This window comes from Oncorhynchus mykiss, chromosome 16, assembly GCF_057628025.1.
Source record: "Oncorhynchus mykiss isolate SJ-2025 chromosome 16, ASM5762802v1, whole genome shotgun sequence".
In the NCBI taxonomy this organism is placed as follows: Eukaryota; Metazoa; Chordata; class Actinopteri; order Salmoniformes; family Salmonidae; genus Oncorhynchus; species Oncorhynchus mykiss.
The window spans coordinates 25,386,732-25,406,267 of record NC_143037.1 but is presented as its reverse complement, the minus strand read 5'-3'; the positions used below and the strand labels follow the sequence as shown (position 1 = coordinate 25,406,267).

The following is a 19,536-nucleotide window of genomic DNA, read 5'->3' as shown; positions in this document are numbered from 1 at the left end:
CTGGGCTCCCGAGTGGCGCAGTAGTCTAAGGCACTGCATCTCAATGCTAGAGGCATCACCACAGACCCTGGTTGATCCCAGTCTGTATCACAATCGGCCGTGATCGGGAGTCCCATAGGGCGGCGCACAATTGGCCCAGTATCGTCCGGGTTAAGGGAGGGTTTGGCTGGGGTAGGCCGTCATTGTAAAATAAGAAGTTGTTCTTAATGGACTTGCCTAGCTAAATAAAGGTTAAATAAAAATGCAGACATTTTTTGGTATCTTTCCCCAGATCTGTGCCTCAACACAATCCTGTCTCGGAGCTCTACAGACAATTCCTTCGACATCATGGCTTGGTTTTTGCTCTGACAGGCACTGTGGGACCTTATATAGACAGGAGTGTGCCTTTCCATGTCCAATCAATTGAATTTACCACAGGTGGACTCCAATCAAGTTGTAGAAACATCTCAAGGATGATCAATGGAAACAGGATGCACCTGAGCTCAATTTCGAGTCTCATAGCAAAGGGTCTGAATACTTATGTAAATAAGGTATTTCTGTATTATTTTTATTTTTTTACATTTGCAAAATTTTCTAAAAACCTGTTTTCACTTTGCCAATGTTTGAGTATTGTGTGTAGATTGATGAGGATATATTTTTATTTTATACATTTTTACAATAAGGCTGTGTCGTAACTAAAAAATCCACTGTGAAATATGTTTTCCATAACCAAAAAGATTGTAGTTTCAGCTGTTTGAAGCTGGTGTACAAAACCGAGAGGTAAAAGATGCAAAAACTAGAACAGATCTCTTCTTAGACATGGTTTCAACGAGAATGACATATCTATAATTTATATGTGGATTTGGTCAGGTCACCCAAAAAGTTATATATTGCAGCTTTAAATAAACAGAAATTCTACCTCATGAGTCTTGCGGACGTTCATGTACACAATAAACATTGTACCAAGTCAGAGGGTAATAAATGATAGGCCTAAATTAAAATATATCTTGTCAAAAATGAAACAGAAATGTCTAAGTAGCTAGCTTTCCATCCAATTGGCTACAGATTATCATGCAAATACTCTAAAATTCTAAAATATGCATTTTCTCACCAGTGGTATGTTTCTACCCAATAGACTTGTTGCAGATAAACATTTGTGTGTGATGACGTAGTGCAAAAAAAGTTTTCCTGTACTGAGTAAAAAATCTCAAATTCAATGTGTTTCCATCGCATTTTCAACTCTACCGAGTTTTGTCACAAAAACTGTTGCGTTCAATAGCAAATGTGCCTACTCATATATGATGGTTGTTTTATCAATATTTGCACATAAAGGCATTTCCACCACCATTTCTCGCTAATAAATTTTACAGACAAAAAATATCCCACTATGTCGAAGGAACAAATTATCTTTCGGCATTTATAAAATTGTACCGAAACTACCACTTTTCATCACAGCTGTCGTGATAATTTTTTACAAGGTATGACTTTACTCACATTAAAATTGTGGATGGAAACGTAGTTATTGTTGCAATAAACGGTCAGGTAAAGTCAGACTCGAGTCCAAGTCATGTGACTCCAATCCAAGAATAGTATTAAAAATGACAGATATCACATGACATTGAGGTAACTGTTCACGTGGTTCCTCCATTTGACTTTGAATCTGGTTCAGGAGAAGAACAGGTAGAGGCTAGGAGCTTTTGGATGGATGACGAGGAGGAGACCTGGCTGACAACTGTGGCACGTTTTGGGAGCATGGAGAGGCCAGAGATACTGTTGCCAGACTAATAAATTGGGCTAAGGAACAGAAGATGGGTTTTGGAGAAAGGCCATGAGTGTGTGTTATGCAAGCAGTACAGCGGATGACGGCACGGAATGAGCTCGGTGAAAGGATAGACGTGGTTATGGACAGTGAGGAGGAAGGAGAAGAGCCGAGTGCAGTGGGAAGATGTGTGTTGGGGAAAAAAGGCGCCAAGTACAAACCGTATTATGCCGTCTCTGATTTCTCAGAAATTGAACCTGACGAGACCTGTGGTGCAGGTGTGGTGAAGACCTCCGAGTCCGTGCCTCCCCCCGATGGTCATGCAAAGGATGATTCGGGCCCAGTGGGAGTGACATTTTTGGAAAAAGTGGATCCCTGCGTTTTGGCTGAGGCTGGGGTAGATAATAAGTTGGGTAATGTTAAATTGGTTAAGGTAGCTCAAAGTAGACTTGTGAGAATTTTCTGTGTTTCTTCTGTCCAGTGGGAGCGGGCCCTTCACATCACGCGACTAGGGCCAAGAGCTGTGACTTGCAATTGGGAGCCGGGCGCCTTTAAAAGGAGTGATTATTCGGGTGACGTTATGTGTTGAGGTGGAGCAAATTGAAAATTCCCTATGTCTGTGATGCCCGCCATTTGGTGCGACGCAGACCCGGAGGCGAGCTTGGTGAAACTGAGAAGACACTGTCTGTCATTTTGAGTTTTGAAGCAGTCTTTACCTGATAAAGTGATGTTAGGATATGTCAGTAATCCTGTGAAAGTTTATCCAGTTATCCTGTTTGTGCCGAACCCACAATGTGTTTCAGATGCCAAGCTTTTGGTCATGTTGCAGCAGTGTGTAGGAGGGAGATTCCCGAGAGAGAAGTGTGCTGGACGGTATGGGATAAAGGAATGTGTAGTATCGGTGAAAAAAACTGTGTGTCAATTGTGTGTGTACTCATGTTGCTGGGGATCACAAGACCCTGGTGCGAGAGAGACAGGTTGAGGTTGCCAGGGTCAGACTAGAACAGAAGGTTTTGTATGCTGAGGCAGTGAAGAGAGTAGAGGATGATGGGTCAAAGGTCAGACGTAGGCTTAGGCCAATACAGAGTGATACGAATTTGTGCTTCAGTAAGGTTGGCTTCTTAGCATTCATTCATTGTAATCACAGAAAATAGATGTTGTGGTAGCAGCTGCAGAGAAGTACAGTACTTGGGTGTACATGGTTTTACTGCAGAAGAGTTAAAAAGTGTGTTGAATAAAAGAGTCCCGTCCTCCCAGGCCGTCTGTCTGGTGTAGGATCAGTTACGGTCAAAGTGGTGGAATGGGGGTGGTGATTTTTATTTTTATGAAATAGTGGCATATATAGTGTATTTGTTTACCTGAGAAGTGTATCTCTACAAAGAAAGCAGATTCAAGACCAAGACTGGAGCGAAAAGAGTCAGAGTCAAAGCCAAGACCCAAAGGGGGGGCAAGACCGAGTCAAGACTGAGACCGGGAGGGGGACGAGAGGTACAAGACCGAGTCAAGACCGAGACCTGAAAAATGCGAGTCCAATTCAAGACCATGATTGTAATTTTGTCAAATCGTCCCCATAACAAGAGTTCAAATAGAGCCAGTCTAAAAAAATGTACTAACCCAAAAACAGTGGGGAACAATGAGAGCCTTCTACGCTTTAAGAGAAAATCTAAGGATTTGTAAAATAATACAAATAATTATTCATATTATTATTTTCAATCATGTTCTGATTTAATCTCTTCAGGATTCTTCTTTGGTGGACTCTGAGGGGATACATCTAGCTAGCTAAGTCAGCGACTGGCGAGAGCTAGGATCAGAAGCTTGATAGAAGGCATCTGCCATTCAACTGTATTAGGGCAAAATGTTGGAGTGACAGTGGAATCAACCAATTACATTGACTTGTAGTGGGTGGGACCGTTTTAACAAAAATGTATGGAAACAGGTCACTGCAATAGCGGGCATTAGTTTTCCCAAGGTCTCGCTAGCTAGCTTTTATTGTGGGCTAGTTTGCAGCGGCTGCAGCAGGTGTTATTGAAGAGGATGTTGTTGTTTATTTGTTAGCTTCTCCCTTTTCAAGAATACATTTCAACAAGAGGTAGTGGAACTGTGTTTTTTTTATTGCTGTTTGCATGCTGGTAGCCATCTCTTTGAAAATAACTTATGTGTGTGACACATTGTTGCATTTCAACTTTAGATCACTGGTTACTTTGTGTGCTAAACCTGAAAAAATGTTTTCCACTGGGAAGTAACAGTTGAACATTTCGACTGGGAAATGCTTAACCTAATGGTTGTGTTTTTGTATTCTTAGGACTGGGACCTACTGGCTTATTATGTCTTAGTGAATGGACTGCTGTCTTTCCATCGACCCTATGCAGTGGTGTCGCGGGGGCCTGTTGAAGTGGGTCCTGTGTGAAGGAAAGGCTGTTTTCCCATCGATTTTTCAGATTTTCACTTTCAACATCACACTTTCAAAAAATGTTATGCTGTAAGTCTGCAACAATGCTTAACCACATCGGCAGACCATTTGAGGTCTGGGAAAAAATCATCAAAAATACATTTATGGAGGGTGTAGTTGCCCTTTTAAAATTCAATTGACCAAAGCAAATGCCCTCCCCATTGACACAAATCAGCATTATATCATTCTATCAGATAGGACTACAATGCAGTCAACATTTAATTGGGACTTTTTTGGGGGGTAAGCCTTTAGAAATGTTCATGCCAACCGCGCATGATGACTGAATTGCACATCGCAAATTGGACCAACATTTTTTTAAACCTGGTTTGCATACCCACTGTTGCCTTAGTTAGCATTTACTGGTAGATATGAGTTGAAAGTCTTTCCTACCTACCGCCTACCGATGTCATTCTTCTGTGAGGTGCTCCATCCCTTACGAAAAAAGACTGCAGTAATTTTGGAGTGTAACTGCAGTTACAGTGCAGTATAACTGTAGTTCAACCTCAGTACACTGCAGTTATTTCCGCCATCACTGCACCCAAAATACCACAGTCGACTGCAGTCACTGAAACCTTTACTGCAGTTTCAAAACTGCAATCAGCCAACTTCAACCTGAAAGAGTGTGATATCTCCGGCTGGCGCTTTCATCCCGACCGCCTGGAGAAACACAGGCAGAAATGTGCCAAGGTCGCCTCCAATGGCAAAAGACGGGGGTTCTACGACTCCAGCGAGCACCGGTGTACAAGGGCACCAACCTGGATGGCTTCATCAAGCAATCTATTGATCCATGTATCATGTAACGCAGTGTCGCTGTCCTCGAAGGCTCCCTGACCAAGACAGTTTATAACTTTACCCCTATTAGAGAAACCACTTATTTTCACCTCAATCAAATCAAATGTATTTATATAGCCCTTCGTACATCAGCTGATATTTCAAAGTGCTGTACAGAAACCCAGCCTAAAACCCCAAACAGCAAACAATGCTGGTGTAGAAGCACGGTGGCTAGGAAAAAGTCCCTAGAAAGGCCAAAACCTAGGAAGAAACCTAGAGAGGAACCAGGCTATGTGGGGTGGCCAGTCCTCCACCTATTGAAGAAATATGAATCTGAATTGTTTGGATTTATCAGTGTATTTCAAAGAAAATATACAGTACCTGTCAAAAGTTTGGACACACCCACTCATTCAAGGGTTTTTTCTTTATTTTTACTATTTTCTACATGGTACAATAATAATCAATACCTCAAAACTATGAAATAATGCATATGGGATTATGTAGTAACCAAAAAAGTGTTAAACAAATGTATTTTATAGTTGAGATTCTTGGCTACCACGCTGTGAACAGCATGAGGCGAATCCGTGCACATGCGCAGATGCTGTGTTTGGCCGTTGCAGAGTCTACCTTTAAACTGTCTTCTTCTATGACCATTCGGGTTTTCTCACACAGGTTTGAATGGGAGATGACTACAGGTAGTCTTTAATTGGATATTTCGCAACGAGAACATTTGTTGTAAATACTATTTTTTTTGTTGCAATTGATGTACAATCATCAATAGCCGTTCATTTAACTTGACAGGATGAAAACATTGAAAATAACACTGTTGTATTTTATCTTCTTTTAATGTTGATTAATAAAATGTTGCTGTTTAAAATGTTAAAATTATTAAAACGTAAAACTTTTATTGTTGTGTTGGATGTACTGTATTCAAAGCCTACTCTTTGGGTAGACTGGTTCTACATTCAACCATGTTAGCTACATAGGCTGCGTTTAGACAGAAAGCCCAATTCTGATATTCTTTCCACTAATTGGTCTTTTGACCAATCACATAAGATCTTTTCACATCAGTTATTTTTCTGAGCTGACCTGATTGGTCAAAAAAATACCAATTAGTGAAACAAAGATCAGAATTGGGCTGCCTGTCTAAACGTAGTCATTGTAGTCCCTCTTGCCAGCTTAATATTGGCTGGCTCAAGAGCGGAAAGAAAGATTTCAAGATTGGCTTGATTTGACAGTGTTGCATTAACAACCAATTAGCTTTCTAAAGCAGAAGCAGAGACATTCTGGCACATAGGCTGCTTTGGGTATATTAAGAAAAACAATGATGACACCGGGACACAAATTCTGAAATATTCTGTGTTTTACTCAACATAATGAATTGCAATGCTTCATAGCAAAATTTTGAATGGAATATTATACAGCACGTTCGGAAAGTATTCAGACCTCTTCCCTTTTCCCACATTTTGTTACGTTACAGCCTTATTCTAAAATGGATTTAAAAAATAATACATCTCATCAATCTACACACAACACCCCATAATGAAAAAGCAAAAACAGTTTTTTTCCCCATCTATAAAAAATACAAAACGGTAAGTATTCAGACCCTTTGCTATGAGACTCGAAATTGAGCTCAGGTGCATCCTGTTTCCATTGATCATCCTTGATAAATCATCAAATCACATTTTATTGGTCACAAACACATGGTTAGCAGATGTTATTGCGACTGTAGCGAAACACTTCTAGTTCAGAGGGTGCAGCAATCTAACAATTCCACATCAACTACCTAATACACACACATCTTAGTAAAGGAATGGAATAAGAATATATATGTATAAATATATGGATGAGCAATGACAGAGCAGCATAAGCAAATACAGTATATACATATGAGATGATTAATGCAAGACATGTAAACATTATTAAAGTAACCAGTGGCCAATGATTTCAAGTCTGTATGAATGCAGCAGCCTCTCTTGTGTTAGTAATGGCTGTTTAACAGTCTGATAGTCTTGAGATAAAAGCTGTTTTTCAGTCTCTCAGTCCCAGCTTTGATGCACCTATACTGACCTCACCCAGGGCCTCAAGCTTAATGAGGAGCTTAAAGGGTACTATGGTGTTGAATGCTGAGCTATAGACAATGAACAGCATTCTTACATGGGTATTCCTCTTGTCCAGATGGGATAGGACAGTGTGGTCGATTGCATCGTCTGTGGACCTATTGGGGCGGTATGAAAATTGGAAGTGGGTCTAGGGTGACAGGTAAGGTGGAGGTGATATGATCCTTGACTAGTCTCTCAAAGCACTTCATGATGACAGAAGTGAGTGCTATGGGGCGATAATCACTTAGTTCAGTTACCTTTGCATTCTTGGGTACAGGAAAAATGGTGGCCATTTTGAAGCATGTGGGGAGAGCAGACTGTGATAGGGAGATATTGAATATGTCCGTAAACACACCAGCCAGCTGGTCTGCGCGTGCTATGAAGACGCGGCTAGGGATGACGTCTGGGCCGGCTGCCTTGCAAGGGTTTACACGTTTTTATATCTTACTCACGTCGGCCACGGAAAAGGAGAGCCCACAGTTCTTGGTAGCTGGCCATGTCGGTGGCACTGTATTATCCTCAAAGCAGGCAAAGAAGGTGTTTCTACAACTTGATTGGAGCCTTTATGGTAGAGTGGCCAGACTGAAGCCACTCCTCAGTAAAAAAAGGCACATGAAAGCCCGCTTGGAGTTTGCCAAAAGGCACCTAAAGGACTCTTGGACCATAAGAAACAAGATTCTCTGGCCTGACGAAACCAAGATTGAACTCCTTGGCCTGAATTCCAAGCGTCATGTCTGGAGGAAACCTGGCACCATCCCTACGGTGAAGCATTTTGGTGGCAGCATGCTGTGGGAATGTTTTTAAGTGCAGGGGCTGGGAGACTAGTCAGGATTGAGGGAAAGATCAATGGAGCAAAGTGCAGAGAGATCCTTGATGAAAACCTGCTCCAGAGAGCTCAGCACCTCAGACTGGGGTGAAGGTTCACCTTCCAACAGGACAAGGACCCTAAGCACACAGCCAAGACAATGCAGGAGTGGCTTTGGGACAAGTCTCTGAGTGTCCTTGAGTGGACAAGCCAGAGCACGGACTTGAACCCTATTGAACATCTCTGGAGAGACCTGAAAATAGCTGTGCAGGGACGCTCCCCATCCAACCTGACAGAGCTTGAGAGGATCTGCAGAGAAGAATGGGAGAAACTCCCCAAATACAGGTGTGCCAAGCTTGTAGCATCATACCCATGATGGCTCAAGGCTGTAATTGCTGTCATAGGTACTCAAAGTACTGAGTAAAGACTCTGAATACTTATGTAAATGTGATATTTTCGTTTTTAATTTTTAACCAATGTGCAAACATTTCTAAAAAAAACAGCTTTTTGCTTTGTCATTATGGGGTATTGTGTGTAGATTGATGAGGAAAAAAACTCAAATTTAATAAATTTTAGAATATGGCTGTAACGTAACAGAATGTGGAAAAAGTCAAGTGGTCTGAATACTTTCCAAATACACTGTAAATAATACATATTTCTTATTTTCAAAATATTGTACTTGTGAATGATGAAATTATTGAATTCTTAATTTCTGTCAAGTTGCATCACACCACCAATTAAATATTTCGTTCGTATGCACAGTGCTTGTATTTCCAACTGCTCTATTAGGACACCATTGATTGATTACTAATTGCGCTCGCCTGTTTCTTCCCAGCCCAAACCAGGTGCTGCTGTCAACTGGAAGCCGATCTTAAAGTTTCCAACTTTATGCAACATTTCAGAATAATTCATTAATACATTTTTGGTAATGACTTGGAAGTATGGCCTAATACTACCTAATACTATAGATGCAAGGAAGACATAGACATTTAAAACAATTTGTAGTATTAGGACATCAGGCTGCCTGATAGTGGACTGTGTACTGAGAATGGCAGTGAGAAGCATTATTAGCTTATCAATTGACTTTTCTAAAATCGTGAATAGTAGACCATATGAGGAAAAAAATGGTTGGAAGCAATACTCAAGTCAAAATGGGCTTTTGGGTTATTTTCTCTTCCCCCTCCCTCCCCAACTTCCTCCCTAACCTCCTCCCTCTCTCTTTCTTTCCCTCTCTATATATCCAAATACTTACTTCCAAATGTCTATAAGTTAGCTGGCATACCCAAAATAGTATTTGAACCCAGCCAGGTCTGTTACAGTATGCTTTTTATTGTGTGTGTGTGTGTGTGTGTGTGTGTGTGTGTGTGTGTGTGTGTGTGTGTGTGTGCGTGTGTGTGTGTGTGTGTGTGTGTGTGTGTGTGTGTGTGTGTGTGTGTATATGCGCGTATGAGTGTGTGCACGTCGCATGTGCATGCATGTGTGTGGAGTATTTACCTTGACTGGCATTCACTGGGGGTGGGGCATCACTACTAATTCTGCTCTTCTCAAATTCCTCATGATACTTTATCTGCAAACAGACAGACAGACAGACAGACAGAACGGAGACATCATACATTGTACTGAGAGAATACTGCACTTTATAGATCGTTCCAGAAGGGGTCACTATGTTGCCAAATTCTGCCATCAACAACTTAATAGTCTAGGTTTGTGTGAAGTACCATTTTTGGAGGTATTGAAAAAAACAAAGAGGAAATTACAGTTCAAAGACAACAGTGATTTAACAATGAATACGTTTGCAACCAAGTTAAGCCCTGATCACATAACTTTGGTAGGAGGTTTGCTCTAAAGTTCTGAAACGAGATCACTTTCCAATCCACAACCATGTGCTAAGAAAATCCTACAATGGTTCCTTTCCTTGTTTCCTTTCCTTCATGACAACTGTCTTAAAGGGCTGGATAGGGTTAGTAGTTCTCATAAACCAGTAGAAATTGTATCTAGTAACCCTTATAGGAGACAAGTGGCCATGAAAGGAAAGGAGACGATCTGTCCGAACTGTGTTCAACTACTGGAATGCAGCCATTGAAATTTGAGGATGGAGGAAACAGAGGACTGAATGTCCAGAGGAAGCGAAGTGCAGCCCTGTGTAACCAACTCGTCCTCAAACGACCTGAAGTAAACAAGCTCGGGAACTCAACAAACTACTAAGGAGCTTTAGAACGAGAGAAAAAGAGGCATAACAAATATAGAGTGTATGTAAAAGACAGAGAGAAAGACAAGAAAACAGAGAAAATAGCTAGAATAGAATAAAGAAAAAAACAACTAGAAGCAGACTGAGGCAAGCATTCAGAAAAATCAAAGAGAGATAAAGAGTTAAGAATGTGAGACGGGCAGAGAGAGAGGACATATCTAGACAGAAACACAGAGAGTAAGAGGAAATAATGAAAGGTGAAACATAAACAGACAGAATTAGGAGGGAGTCAGTGGAGGGGATTATGTTAGTCTGACACTTGAAGTCACATTTCAGACATTTCTTAGGGCCCCAGAAGGAGTTGCCCTATATGGTCAAACTCCCTCAGCTATGAGGAGAAAGTGAATGTCCACTCTCAGTTTGCTGCTGTTCCCCAGATAGACACTCTCACTCTCTCTCTCTCTCTCTCTCTCTCTCTCTCTCTCTCTCTCTCTCTCTCTCTCTCTCTTCCCCCTACTCTCTCTTGCCTTTTTCTATATTTCCCCTTTCCCCTCTCTTCCCACTCCCTTCTCTCTCTCCCCCTTCTCTCTCTCTCCCCCTTCTCTCTCTCTCTCTCTCTCTCTCTCTCACTACCCCCTTCCTCTTTCGTATCTCTATTTCTCTCTCTCTCTCTCTCACCCTCTTTCTCTCCTTGGAGCAGCAGTAGCAGAGTGGAATGAGGAGAGATAGTGTTGAATTCTAGCCATGGCTCTCCATTATACCTCTAGGGAATACTACAGTCTCTAACAGTCTCATTCTTTTAGCCTTATCTGATATATGATATAGAGATGGAATGAGATAGATTGAGCCAGTCCATTTGACAAAATCTGTCTATTAGTTTGGTCAGTCAGGAGAAAATGAGTTTATGTTTGCTGATGGATAAAGGATAAGGGAGAGCACAAAACAGTACAGCCTGCAAAGAAGGACTGCAGTTTTGTACGTAGCACTATTAGCAATGGTTCTTGGTCCCAGATCTGTAAATGTATTAAGCGTAAACAGATGTGGGACCAGGCTAGTAGCAATGACCTTTGCAGCTAAAATCTTTTGGTCCAAAGTGAGAAGAGGGGGAGATAGGGAAGTGGGTGTAGTTCATTAGGAATGTTGACTCTCTACTGGTTTAGTTCTGTTTTTGAAAATGTAGATAGAGAGTAAATAGACTTACGTTGCTGATCTGGTCTTGCGTTTTCTTCACTCTCTGCATCTCCGGTGTGTCGGCCACCACGCTGAAGCCTTTCCCCTTGTTCTTCTCAAACTCCTCTTTGTACAGCGCCTGACACACGCAAACGCACGCACACACGCACAGAAACAAACACACACACACACGGTTTACAGAAAACCTCACATACTAACAACATTTCTTCACTTGCTTACTTACTGTATGTCATACAGACGACACACATGAGCACATGACACATAAGCCATTACACTTCAGTAGGAGGGCTGAAATCAAAATACTGTACTACAATTATAACATTAATGGTTACGATAGTGTTGATTGGGCAATGCATTCATGTTAAATATACCTTTTCTCCTCGTCTTATCTCTGTGAACCCTCCATATTCCGGAACGAAATTGCTCACGTCCACAAAGAACTACATTCCCTAAATGCTCACCACGACGCCCAGATCCGTTCACCAGTTTTCTTACACAAAGATAGGTTTTTAAATGATAATTCTGCCATAGACAACAGACATTAAAGAAATCCAACAAAGTTGTCAATAGTGACACTCGAATCACAGAGAAACATGAATTATGACCTTCAACTTCCGTTTGAATATTTAAAAAAGGTGTTGTTGATATAATTAAAACCAATCTTACAGTCAAAATGAAGGGAAGCTAATTTGGTACATGTCCAGTAATATGACACCTTCTAACAGCAAATGTTCATATTTTTGAAGGAGAAAAAGATCCTTTATAGGAGTGGTAGAGATAATACATTCTCACTCAAGGCAAGCAACACGTGTTGATTGTATAGCTATGAGGGTTGTACATTTTATTTCACGTTGTTGCTCTGCTCTCACACAATCTGAAATCTCTGTGATGGGCTAACGCTAGACTAGCTAGCTAGCACTGGGAAACAATTAGGACAGGTAGCGATAGCATCACCAACGTTAGCTAGTAGCTATCTATGGTTGAATTTGCTTTTAGAATGTAGTTATTTTCTCCTGTCTGTGTGGTTCATGTTTGTCAAACAGACAGTCTGTTCTCTTTCATTGACAGCTGGCATTTTCAAAGCAGTTCTGTTGATTTATGGGCAGGCGTATTTATGTTAGCTAACTGGCTGACTAAATTAGCAAGCTAGCCAACTACCTAGCTAATTACCATATGAGCTAATCGGCCGTATCACTTGATAATTGTAGGTTTACTAGCTATCTGCCTAAATGTCAGTAAAGTCATGATAAAGGCAAAAGGCTCAGGCCTCATTCAGTGTGAGCTTTTGGCAGGACACTGGTACTTAACAGCTACATTTAGCAAAACCATAGAAGGGAGGATGGTCAAGGAGGATGTGTGGCATATAATGCAAACGTCTAGCAAACCAAAGTTTGCGTGTTCGAATCGCGTCTGGGACAACTTGAGTACTTTAGCTAACCACAACTTTAGCTAACCTCAACCATAGTGTTCTGCAACTACTTAGCATGTTAGTTAACCCTCATCCTAACCCTAACAGACCTGGAATAATTATAGTTTTACTATGCTTTGTGGAAAGTAACTATTTTTTCCAGGGAACACATACTGTAGTTACTTTGGAGGTGACTACAACTATTTGTATACAGATCCCAAAAATGACTACCAATATTTTGTACCGATAAGTACAAATAAGTTATGACGCTCAACTACTGTATGAATCTTTCAACATGCCACTGAAAATGTTGAAGTCTGCAATTAATTTGATCATACCTGAAAATACTGCAGAGTAATTCAAAGCCATTTGCAAATATTGCAAACAGCAAGTTGGATGCTTAGCAAAAACAACTTCTAACCTCTTTGTCCATCTGAGGTTAAGTGTTCTTGTTTCAAACACACACTATACCATCTTTAAAGGGATGGTTTACTCAGAATTTAAATTAACATGATTTTCTTGGCTGTAGTTTTGGGATATTTTGTTTCCTTCCGATACTTAATATCAATTTTTTGTTCCTGTTAGCATTCTCAGTAACACTTAACATTAAACTGTTCTTGTGCCTGTTTAATACAACTGTAATTACTTTTGGAGCAACATTTTATTAGCATGTTGTTACATAACACTTTGGTAATTGCATTTTAATTCCATAGCAATGAGCTGAGAGTTTTGTAACTACTGTACACAAGGTTTAGTGACTGTCTCATATTCCAATTATGTAATAACTCCATTACTATGCAATTATAAAGCAATTTCCAAAGTCCTATGTAAAAACAATGTTGTTATTGTAATAATGACAAAGTTACAGCACATGTATAAGAACTTGATGTCAAGAATTACTGTACTAGCTTATGTCTCACTCAATATGAAAATATATTTGTTAGTCATTTTGAAGCTGCAAAAGTGGTCTACTCTAATGTTGAGGTGATTCCATGTCCCTCATGTATTTCCTTTTAGGCTATAAACTACATTAAGCTGAATATCTAAGAACCCTCCAAACCATGTGCTTACGATCATTATATTAAAATACCTTCAAATATTATTTGGTTTTCTGAGAGGTTGTCACGCCCTGGTCTTAGTATTTTGTGTTTTCTTTATTCATTTGGTCAGGCCAGGGTGTGACATGGGTTTTGTATGTGGTGTGTTTTGTCTTGGGGTTTTTGTTAGGTATTGGGTTTGTGGCTTAGTAGGGGTATCTAGTATAGTCTATGGTTGCCTAGATTGGTTCTCAATCAGAGGCAGGTGTTTATCGTTGTCTCTGATTGGGAACCATATTTAGGCAGCCATATTCTTTGAGTGTTTTGTGGGTGATTGTTCCTGTCTCTGTGTTAGTTTGCACCAGTTTAGGCTGTTTCGGTTTTCACGTTACGTTTATTGTTTTTTGTATTGATCGTGTTTCATCTTCATTAAAGATGTATCTAAATAACCATGCCGCATTTTGGTCCGACTCTCCTTCACCTAAAGAAAACCACTACAGAATCACCCACCACAACAGGACCAAGCGGCGTGGTAACGGGCAGCAGCAGGAGCAGCGTAATAAGGCTTTCTGGACTTGGGAAGAAATCCTTGACGGGAGAGGACCCTGGGCAAAGCCAGGGGAGTGTCGCCACCCCAAGGTGCAGCAGGACAAACGGCAGCAGGAGCAGCGAGAGGAATGGACATGGGAGGACGAATTGGACGGAGAAGGACCCTGGGCTCAGCCTGGAGAATATCGCCGCCCCAAAGAACTGAAGGCGACGAAAGCGGAGAGGCGCTGGTATGAGGAGGCAGCAAGGCGACGCGGATGGAAGCCCGAGAGTCAGCCCCAAAAATGTATTGGGGGGGGCTCACAGGGTGTATGGCTACGCCAGGTAGGAGACCTGTGCAATCTTCCTGTGCTTACCGGGGGGCTAGAGAGACCGGGCAGGCACCGTGTTATGCTGTGGAGCGCACAGTGTCTCCAGGGCGGGTGCATAGCCCGGTGCGGTACATACCAGCTCCGCGTATCGGCCGGGCTAGAGTAAGCATCGAGCCAAGTGTCATGAAGCCGGCTCTATGCATCTGGTCTCCAGTGCGTCTCCTTGGGCCGGCTTACATGGCACCAGCCCTGCGCTCTGTGTCTCCGGTTCGCCTGCATAGCCCAGTGCGGGCTATTCCACCTCGCCGCACTGGCAGGTCGACCGGGAGTATTCAACCAGGTAAGGTTGGGCAGGCTCGGTGCTCAAGAGCTCCAGTGCGCCTGCACGGTCACGGTCTATCCAGTACCACCTCCACGCATCAGCCCTCCGGTGGCAGCTCCCCGCACCAGGCTTCCTGTGCGTGTTCTCGGCCCAGTACCGCCAGTGCCAGCACCACGCATCAGGCCTCTACAGTGCGTCTCGCCTCTCCAGCGCTGCCAGAGCCTTCCTCCTCTCCAGCGCTGCCGGAGTCTCCCGCCTGTTTAGCGCTGCCAGAGCCTTCCGCCTCTACAGCGCTGCCGGAGTCTCCCGCCTGTCCGGAGCTGCCAGTCTGCAAGGAGCTGCCAGTCTGCAAGGAGCTGCCAGTCTGCAAGGAGCTGCCAGTCTGCAAGGAGCTGCCAGTCTGCAAGGAGCCGCCAGTCTGCAAGGAGCCGCCAGTCTGCAAGGAGCCGCCAGTCAGCATGGAGCAGCCAGAGCCGCCAGTCAGCATGGAGCAGCCAGAGCCGCCAGTCAGCATGGAGCAGCCAGTCAGCATGGAGCAGCCAGTCAGCATGGAGCAGCCGGAGCAGCCAGTCAGCATGGAGCAGCCGGAGCAGCCAGTCAGCATGGAGCAGCCGGAGCAGCCAGTCAGCATGGAGCAGCCGGAGCAGCCAGTCAGCATGGAGCAGCCAGAGCTGCCAGTCAGCCAGGATCCGCCATTCAGCCAGGATCTTCCAGATCCGCCATTCAGCCAGGATCCGCCAGTCAGCCAGGATCTGCCAGAACTGCCAGTCAGCCAGGATCTGCCAGAACTGCCAGTCAGCCAGGATCTGCCAGAGCCAACTACCTGCCTGAGCTACCCCTCAGTCCCGAGCTACCCCTCAGTCCCGAGCTACCCCTCAGTCCCGAGCTACCCCTCAGTCCCGAGCTACCCCTCAGTCCCGAGCTGCCCCTCATTCCAGTGGGGCCCTTGGTGAGGACTACTAGGCCAAGGTCGGCGGCGAGGGTCGCCTATCTAAGGACGCGAGGAAAATGGACTAAGACTTTGTTAGAGTGGGGTCCACGTCCCGCGCCGGAGCCGCCACCGTGGACAGACGCCCACCCGGACCCTCCCCTATGGTTTAGTTGTGCGGTCGGGAGTCCGCACCTTGGGGGCGGGGTTCTGTCACGCCCTGGTCTTAGTATTTTGTGTTTTCTTTATTCATTTGGTCAGGCCAGGGTGTGACATGGGTTTTGTATGTGGTGTGTTTTGTCTTGGGGTTTTTGTTAGGTATTGGGTTTGTGGCTTAGTAGGGGTATCTAGTATAGTCTATGGCTGTCTGGAGTGGTTCTCAATCAGAGGCAGGTGTTTATCGTTGTCTCTGATTGGGAACCATATTTAGGCAGCCATATTCTTTGAGTGTGTCGTGGGTGATTGTTCCTGTCTCTGTGTTAGTTTGCACCAGTTTAGGCTGTTTCGGTTTTCACGTTACGTTTATTGTTTTTTTTGTATTGATCGTGTTTCATCTTCATTAAAGATGTATCTAAATAACCACGCCGCATTTTGGTCCGACTCTCCTTCACCTAAAGAAAACCGTTACAGAGGTATTCAAAATACTTTCAAATATTATTTGGTTTTCTGAATTTGAATACCAAAGAAAACAGTTGCCTTTTAGTTGAAGCTCTATATAAACTATATTTGACTGACTTGAGTATTTGAAAAGTTGGTATTTTAAAATAAACTACAAAACATAACTCATTTCTGCCCAGGTCTGAACCCTAAACCCTAGCTTAGCTAACGTAGTCGCCTAACTAACATTAGCCGCGAATGCAACAAGATGTAAACTAGAAATCATGTAGCTGTGATTGCCTTGATTTTTTGTTATTTGACTCAACTTCAAATGTTGTACAGTGTATCAATAGCAGTGGCAGATGTAATAAGCTGAGTTTGCTGTACAACCTTAGTGCATATGTACAATTTAGGGCAGGGATGCTCATATCGAGCATACAGCCATGCAATCTACATAGAAGAACATTGGCAGTAGAATGGCCTTAATGAAGAGCTCCGTGACTTTCAACATGGCACCATCATAGGATGCCACATTTCCAACAAGTCAATTTGTCAAATTTCTGCCCTGCTAGAGCTGCCCCGGTCAACTGTAAGTACTGTTTTGTAAAGTGGAAACGTCTAGGAGCAACAACGACTCAGCCGCAAAGTGGTAGGCCACACAAGCTCACAGAACAGGACTGCTGAGTGCTGAAGTGCATAGCACGTAAAAACCGTCTGTCCTCGGTTGCAACACTCACTACCGAGTTCCAAACTGCCTCTGGAAGCAACTTCAGCACAATAACAGTTAATCGGGAGCTTCATGAAATGGGTTTCCATGGCCGAGCAGCTGCAAACAAGCCTAAGATCACTATGCATAATGCCAAGCGTCGGCTGGAGGGGTGTAAAGCTCACAGCCATTGGACTCTGGAGCAGTGGAAACGCATTCTCTGGAGTGATGAATCACACTTTACCATCTGGCAGTCCGACGGACTAATCTGGGTTTGGTGGATGCCAGGAGAATGCTATCTGTCCCAATGCATAGTGCCAACTGGAAAGTTTGGTGGATGAGGAATAATGGTCTGGGGCTGTTTTTCATGGTTCGGGCTAGGCCCCTTAGTTCCAGTGAAGGGACATTTTAACGCTACAGCATACAATGACATTCTAGATGATTCTGTGCTTCCAACTTTGTGGCAACAGTTTGGGGTAGGTCCTTTCCTCTTTCAGCATGACAATGTCCCAGTGTACAAAGCGAGGTAAATATAGAAATGGTTTTGAGATCGGTGTGGAAGACCTCAACCCCATCAAACACCTTTGGGATGAATTGGAACACAGACTGCGAGCCAGGCCTAATCGCCCAACATCAGTGCCCGACTTCACTATGGAAGCAAATCCTCGCAGCAATGTTCCAACATCTAGTGGAAAGCCTTCCCAGAAGAGTGGAGGCTGTTATAGCAGCAAAGGGGGGGAACAACTCCATATTAATGTCTATGATTTTGGAAAGAGATGTTGGTCATGTAGTGTATATATACTGTACATATTATGATTCTATTTTTACTCAAACCACCTGCAGGCCGGATTGGACGCCCAATGTGTGTGGGTGTTAAATTCGATTTTGTGTTTGTGATCATGCCGTTTATAGCTAGGCCTACAATAGACAAAGAAGTTTGTACAACATGTCGTAGGCTGAAACAGACAAAGACGTCTGATCATCGCCGGGGGGTGAGTGTGTCACGTTCTGACCCTAGTTCCTTTATTTTGTCTTTGTGTTAGTATGGTCAGGGCGTGAGTTGGGGTGGGCAGTCTATGTTCATTTTTCTAGGTTGTGTTTATGCGTTTGGCCTGGTATGGTTCTCAATCAGAGGCAGGTGTCGTTCGTTGTCTCTGATTGAGAATCATACTTAGGTAGCCTTTTCCCACCTGTGTATTATATTTTTCCGTTTCAGTGTTTGCACCATTCGGGACTGTTTCGGTTTTCATTTTGATTCTGTATTTTGTATTCATTCTCATTAAATTACATTATGGATACACACCACACTGCATTTTGATCCTTCCTACTACTCCTCAGAAGAAGAGGAAGAAGAAATCCGTTACAGAGTGAGAGAACTGGAAGGGAGGGGAAAGCATCACCGGAGCTACATAAAAACATTTGTGAATAAAGTATAACATGCGCAGAAGGTTGTTTGGCTGTCGGGAAGAGGCATCCAGAGAGTCTGGTCACCCAGCTAATGTTCCTCACTGGATTCTGGAATAATAATTCTCCAATAAACCAATGGTGACTCCATACTCCAATAAAACAATGGTGACTCCATACTCCAGTAAACCAATGGTGACTCCATACTCCAATAAACCAATGGTGACTCCATACTCCAATAAACCAATGGTGACTCCATACTCCAATAAAACAATGGTGACTCCATACTCCAATAAACCAATGGTGACTCCATACTCCAATAAACCAATGGTGACTCCATACTCCAATAACCAATGGTGACTCCATACTCCAATAAACCAATGGTGACTCCATACTCCAATAAAACAATGGTGTCTCCATACTCCAATAAACCAATGGTGTCTCCATACTCCAATAAACCAATGGTGTCTCCATACTCCAATAAACCAATGGTGTCTCCATACTCCAATAAAACAATGGTGACTCCATACTCCAATAAACCAATTGTGTCTCCATACTCCAATAAACCAATGGCGACTCCATACTCCAATAAACCAATGGTGACTCCATACTCCAATAAACCAATGGTGTCTCCATACTCCAATAAACCAATGGTGACTCCATACTCCAATAAACCAATGGTGACTCCATACCGTTGCCTCCGCTCTAATATTTGTAAGGTTGCCCATGGAATGGTCTTCCCCAGAGCTGAAGATCCGAATCCGATTCTGTGCATGTGTTTCTTTACCCCTAATTTGCACACACATTTTTGTGGTCACCCTCGCTTCACATTTCTAACTTTCAATCGTGTAAGAACCAACGCTGGAGATGAGAAGCAGGAACGGGGAGTAGAACATTTAATGTAGCACAGACATGGAACAGGACAGGAACAGCGTCAGAACCAGGGAAGAAAATTAATGCTGACGCGGGGAACAGAGCTGGGGAACAGACAGATAAAGGGGAGGAACACAGGTGACTGAGTCCAGGTGAG

General features: G+C 43.1%; 1 protein-coding gene across 1 annotated transcript in view; it reads right to left on the bottom strand.

Moving 5' to 3' along the window:
- The window catches only part of LOC110491720 (LIM and SH3 domain protein 1), a 37,683-nt gene that overhangs the window by 6,707 nt on the left and 11,440 nt on the right, over nucleotides 1-19,536 (bottom strand). Inside the window, exons 4-5 of the mRNA XM_036946599.2 lie at nucleotides 11,255-11,362; nucleotides 9,360-9,432 (exon numbers count right to left, since the gene is read on the bottom strand). Coding sequence (XP_036802494.2) covers nucleotides 9,360-9,432; nucleotides 11,255-11,362 — 181 coding nt within the window. The remainder of the gene's footprint in view (nucleotides 1-9,359; nucleotides 9,433-11,254; nucleotides 11,363-19,536) is intronic.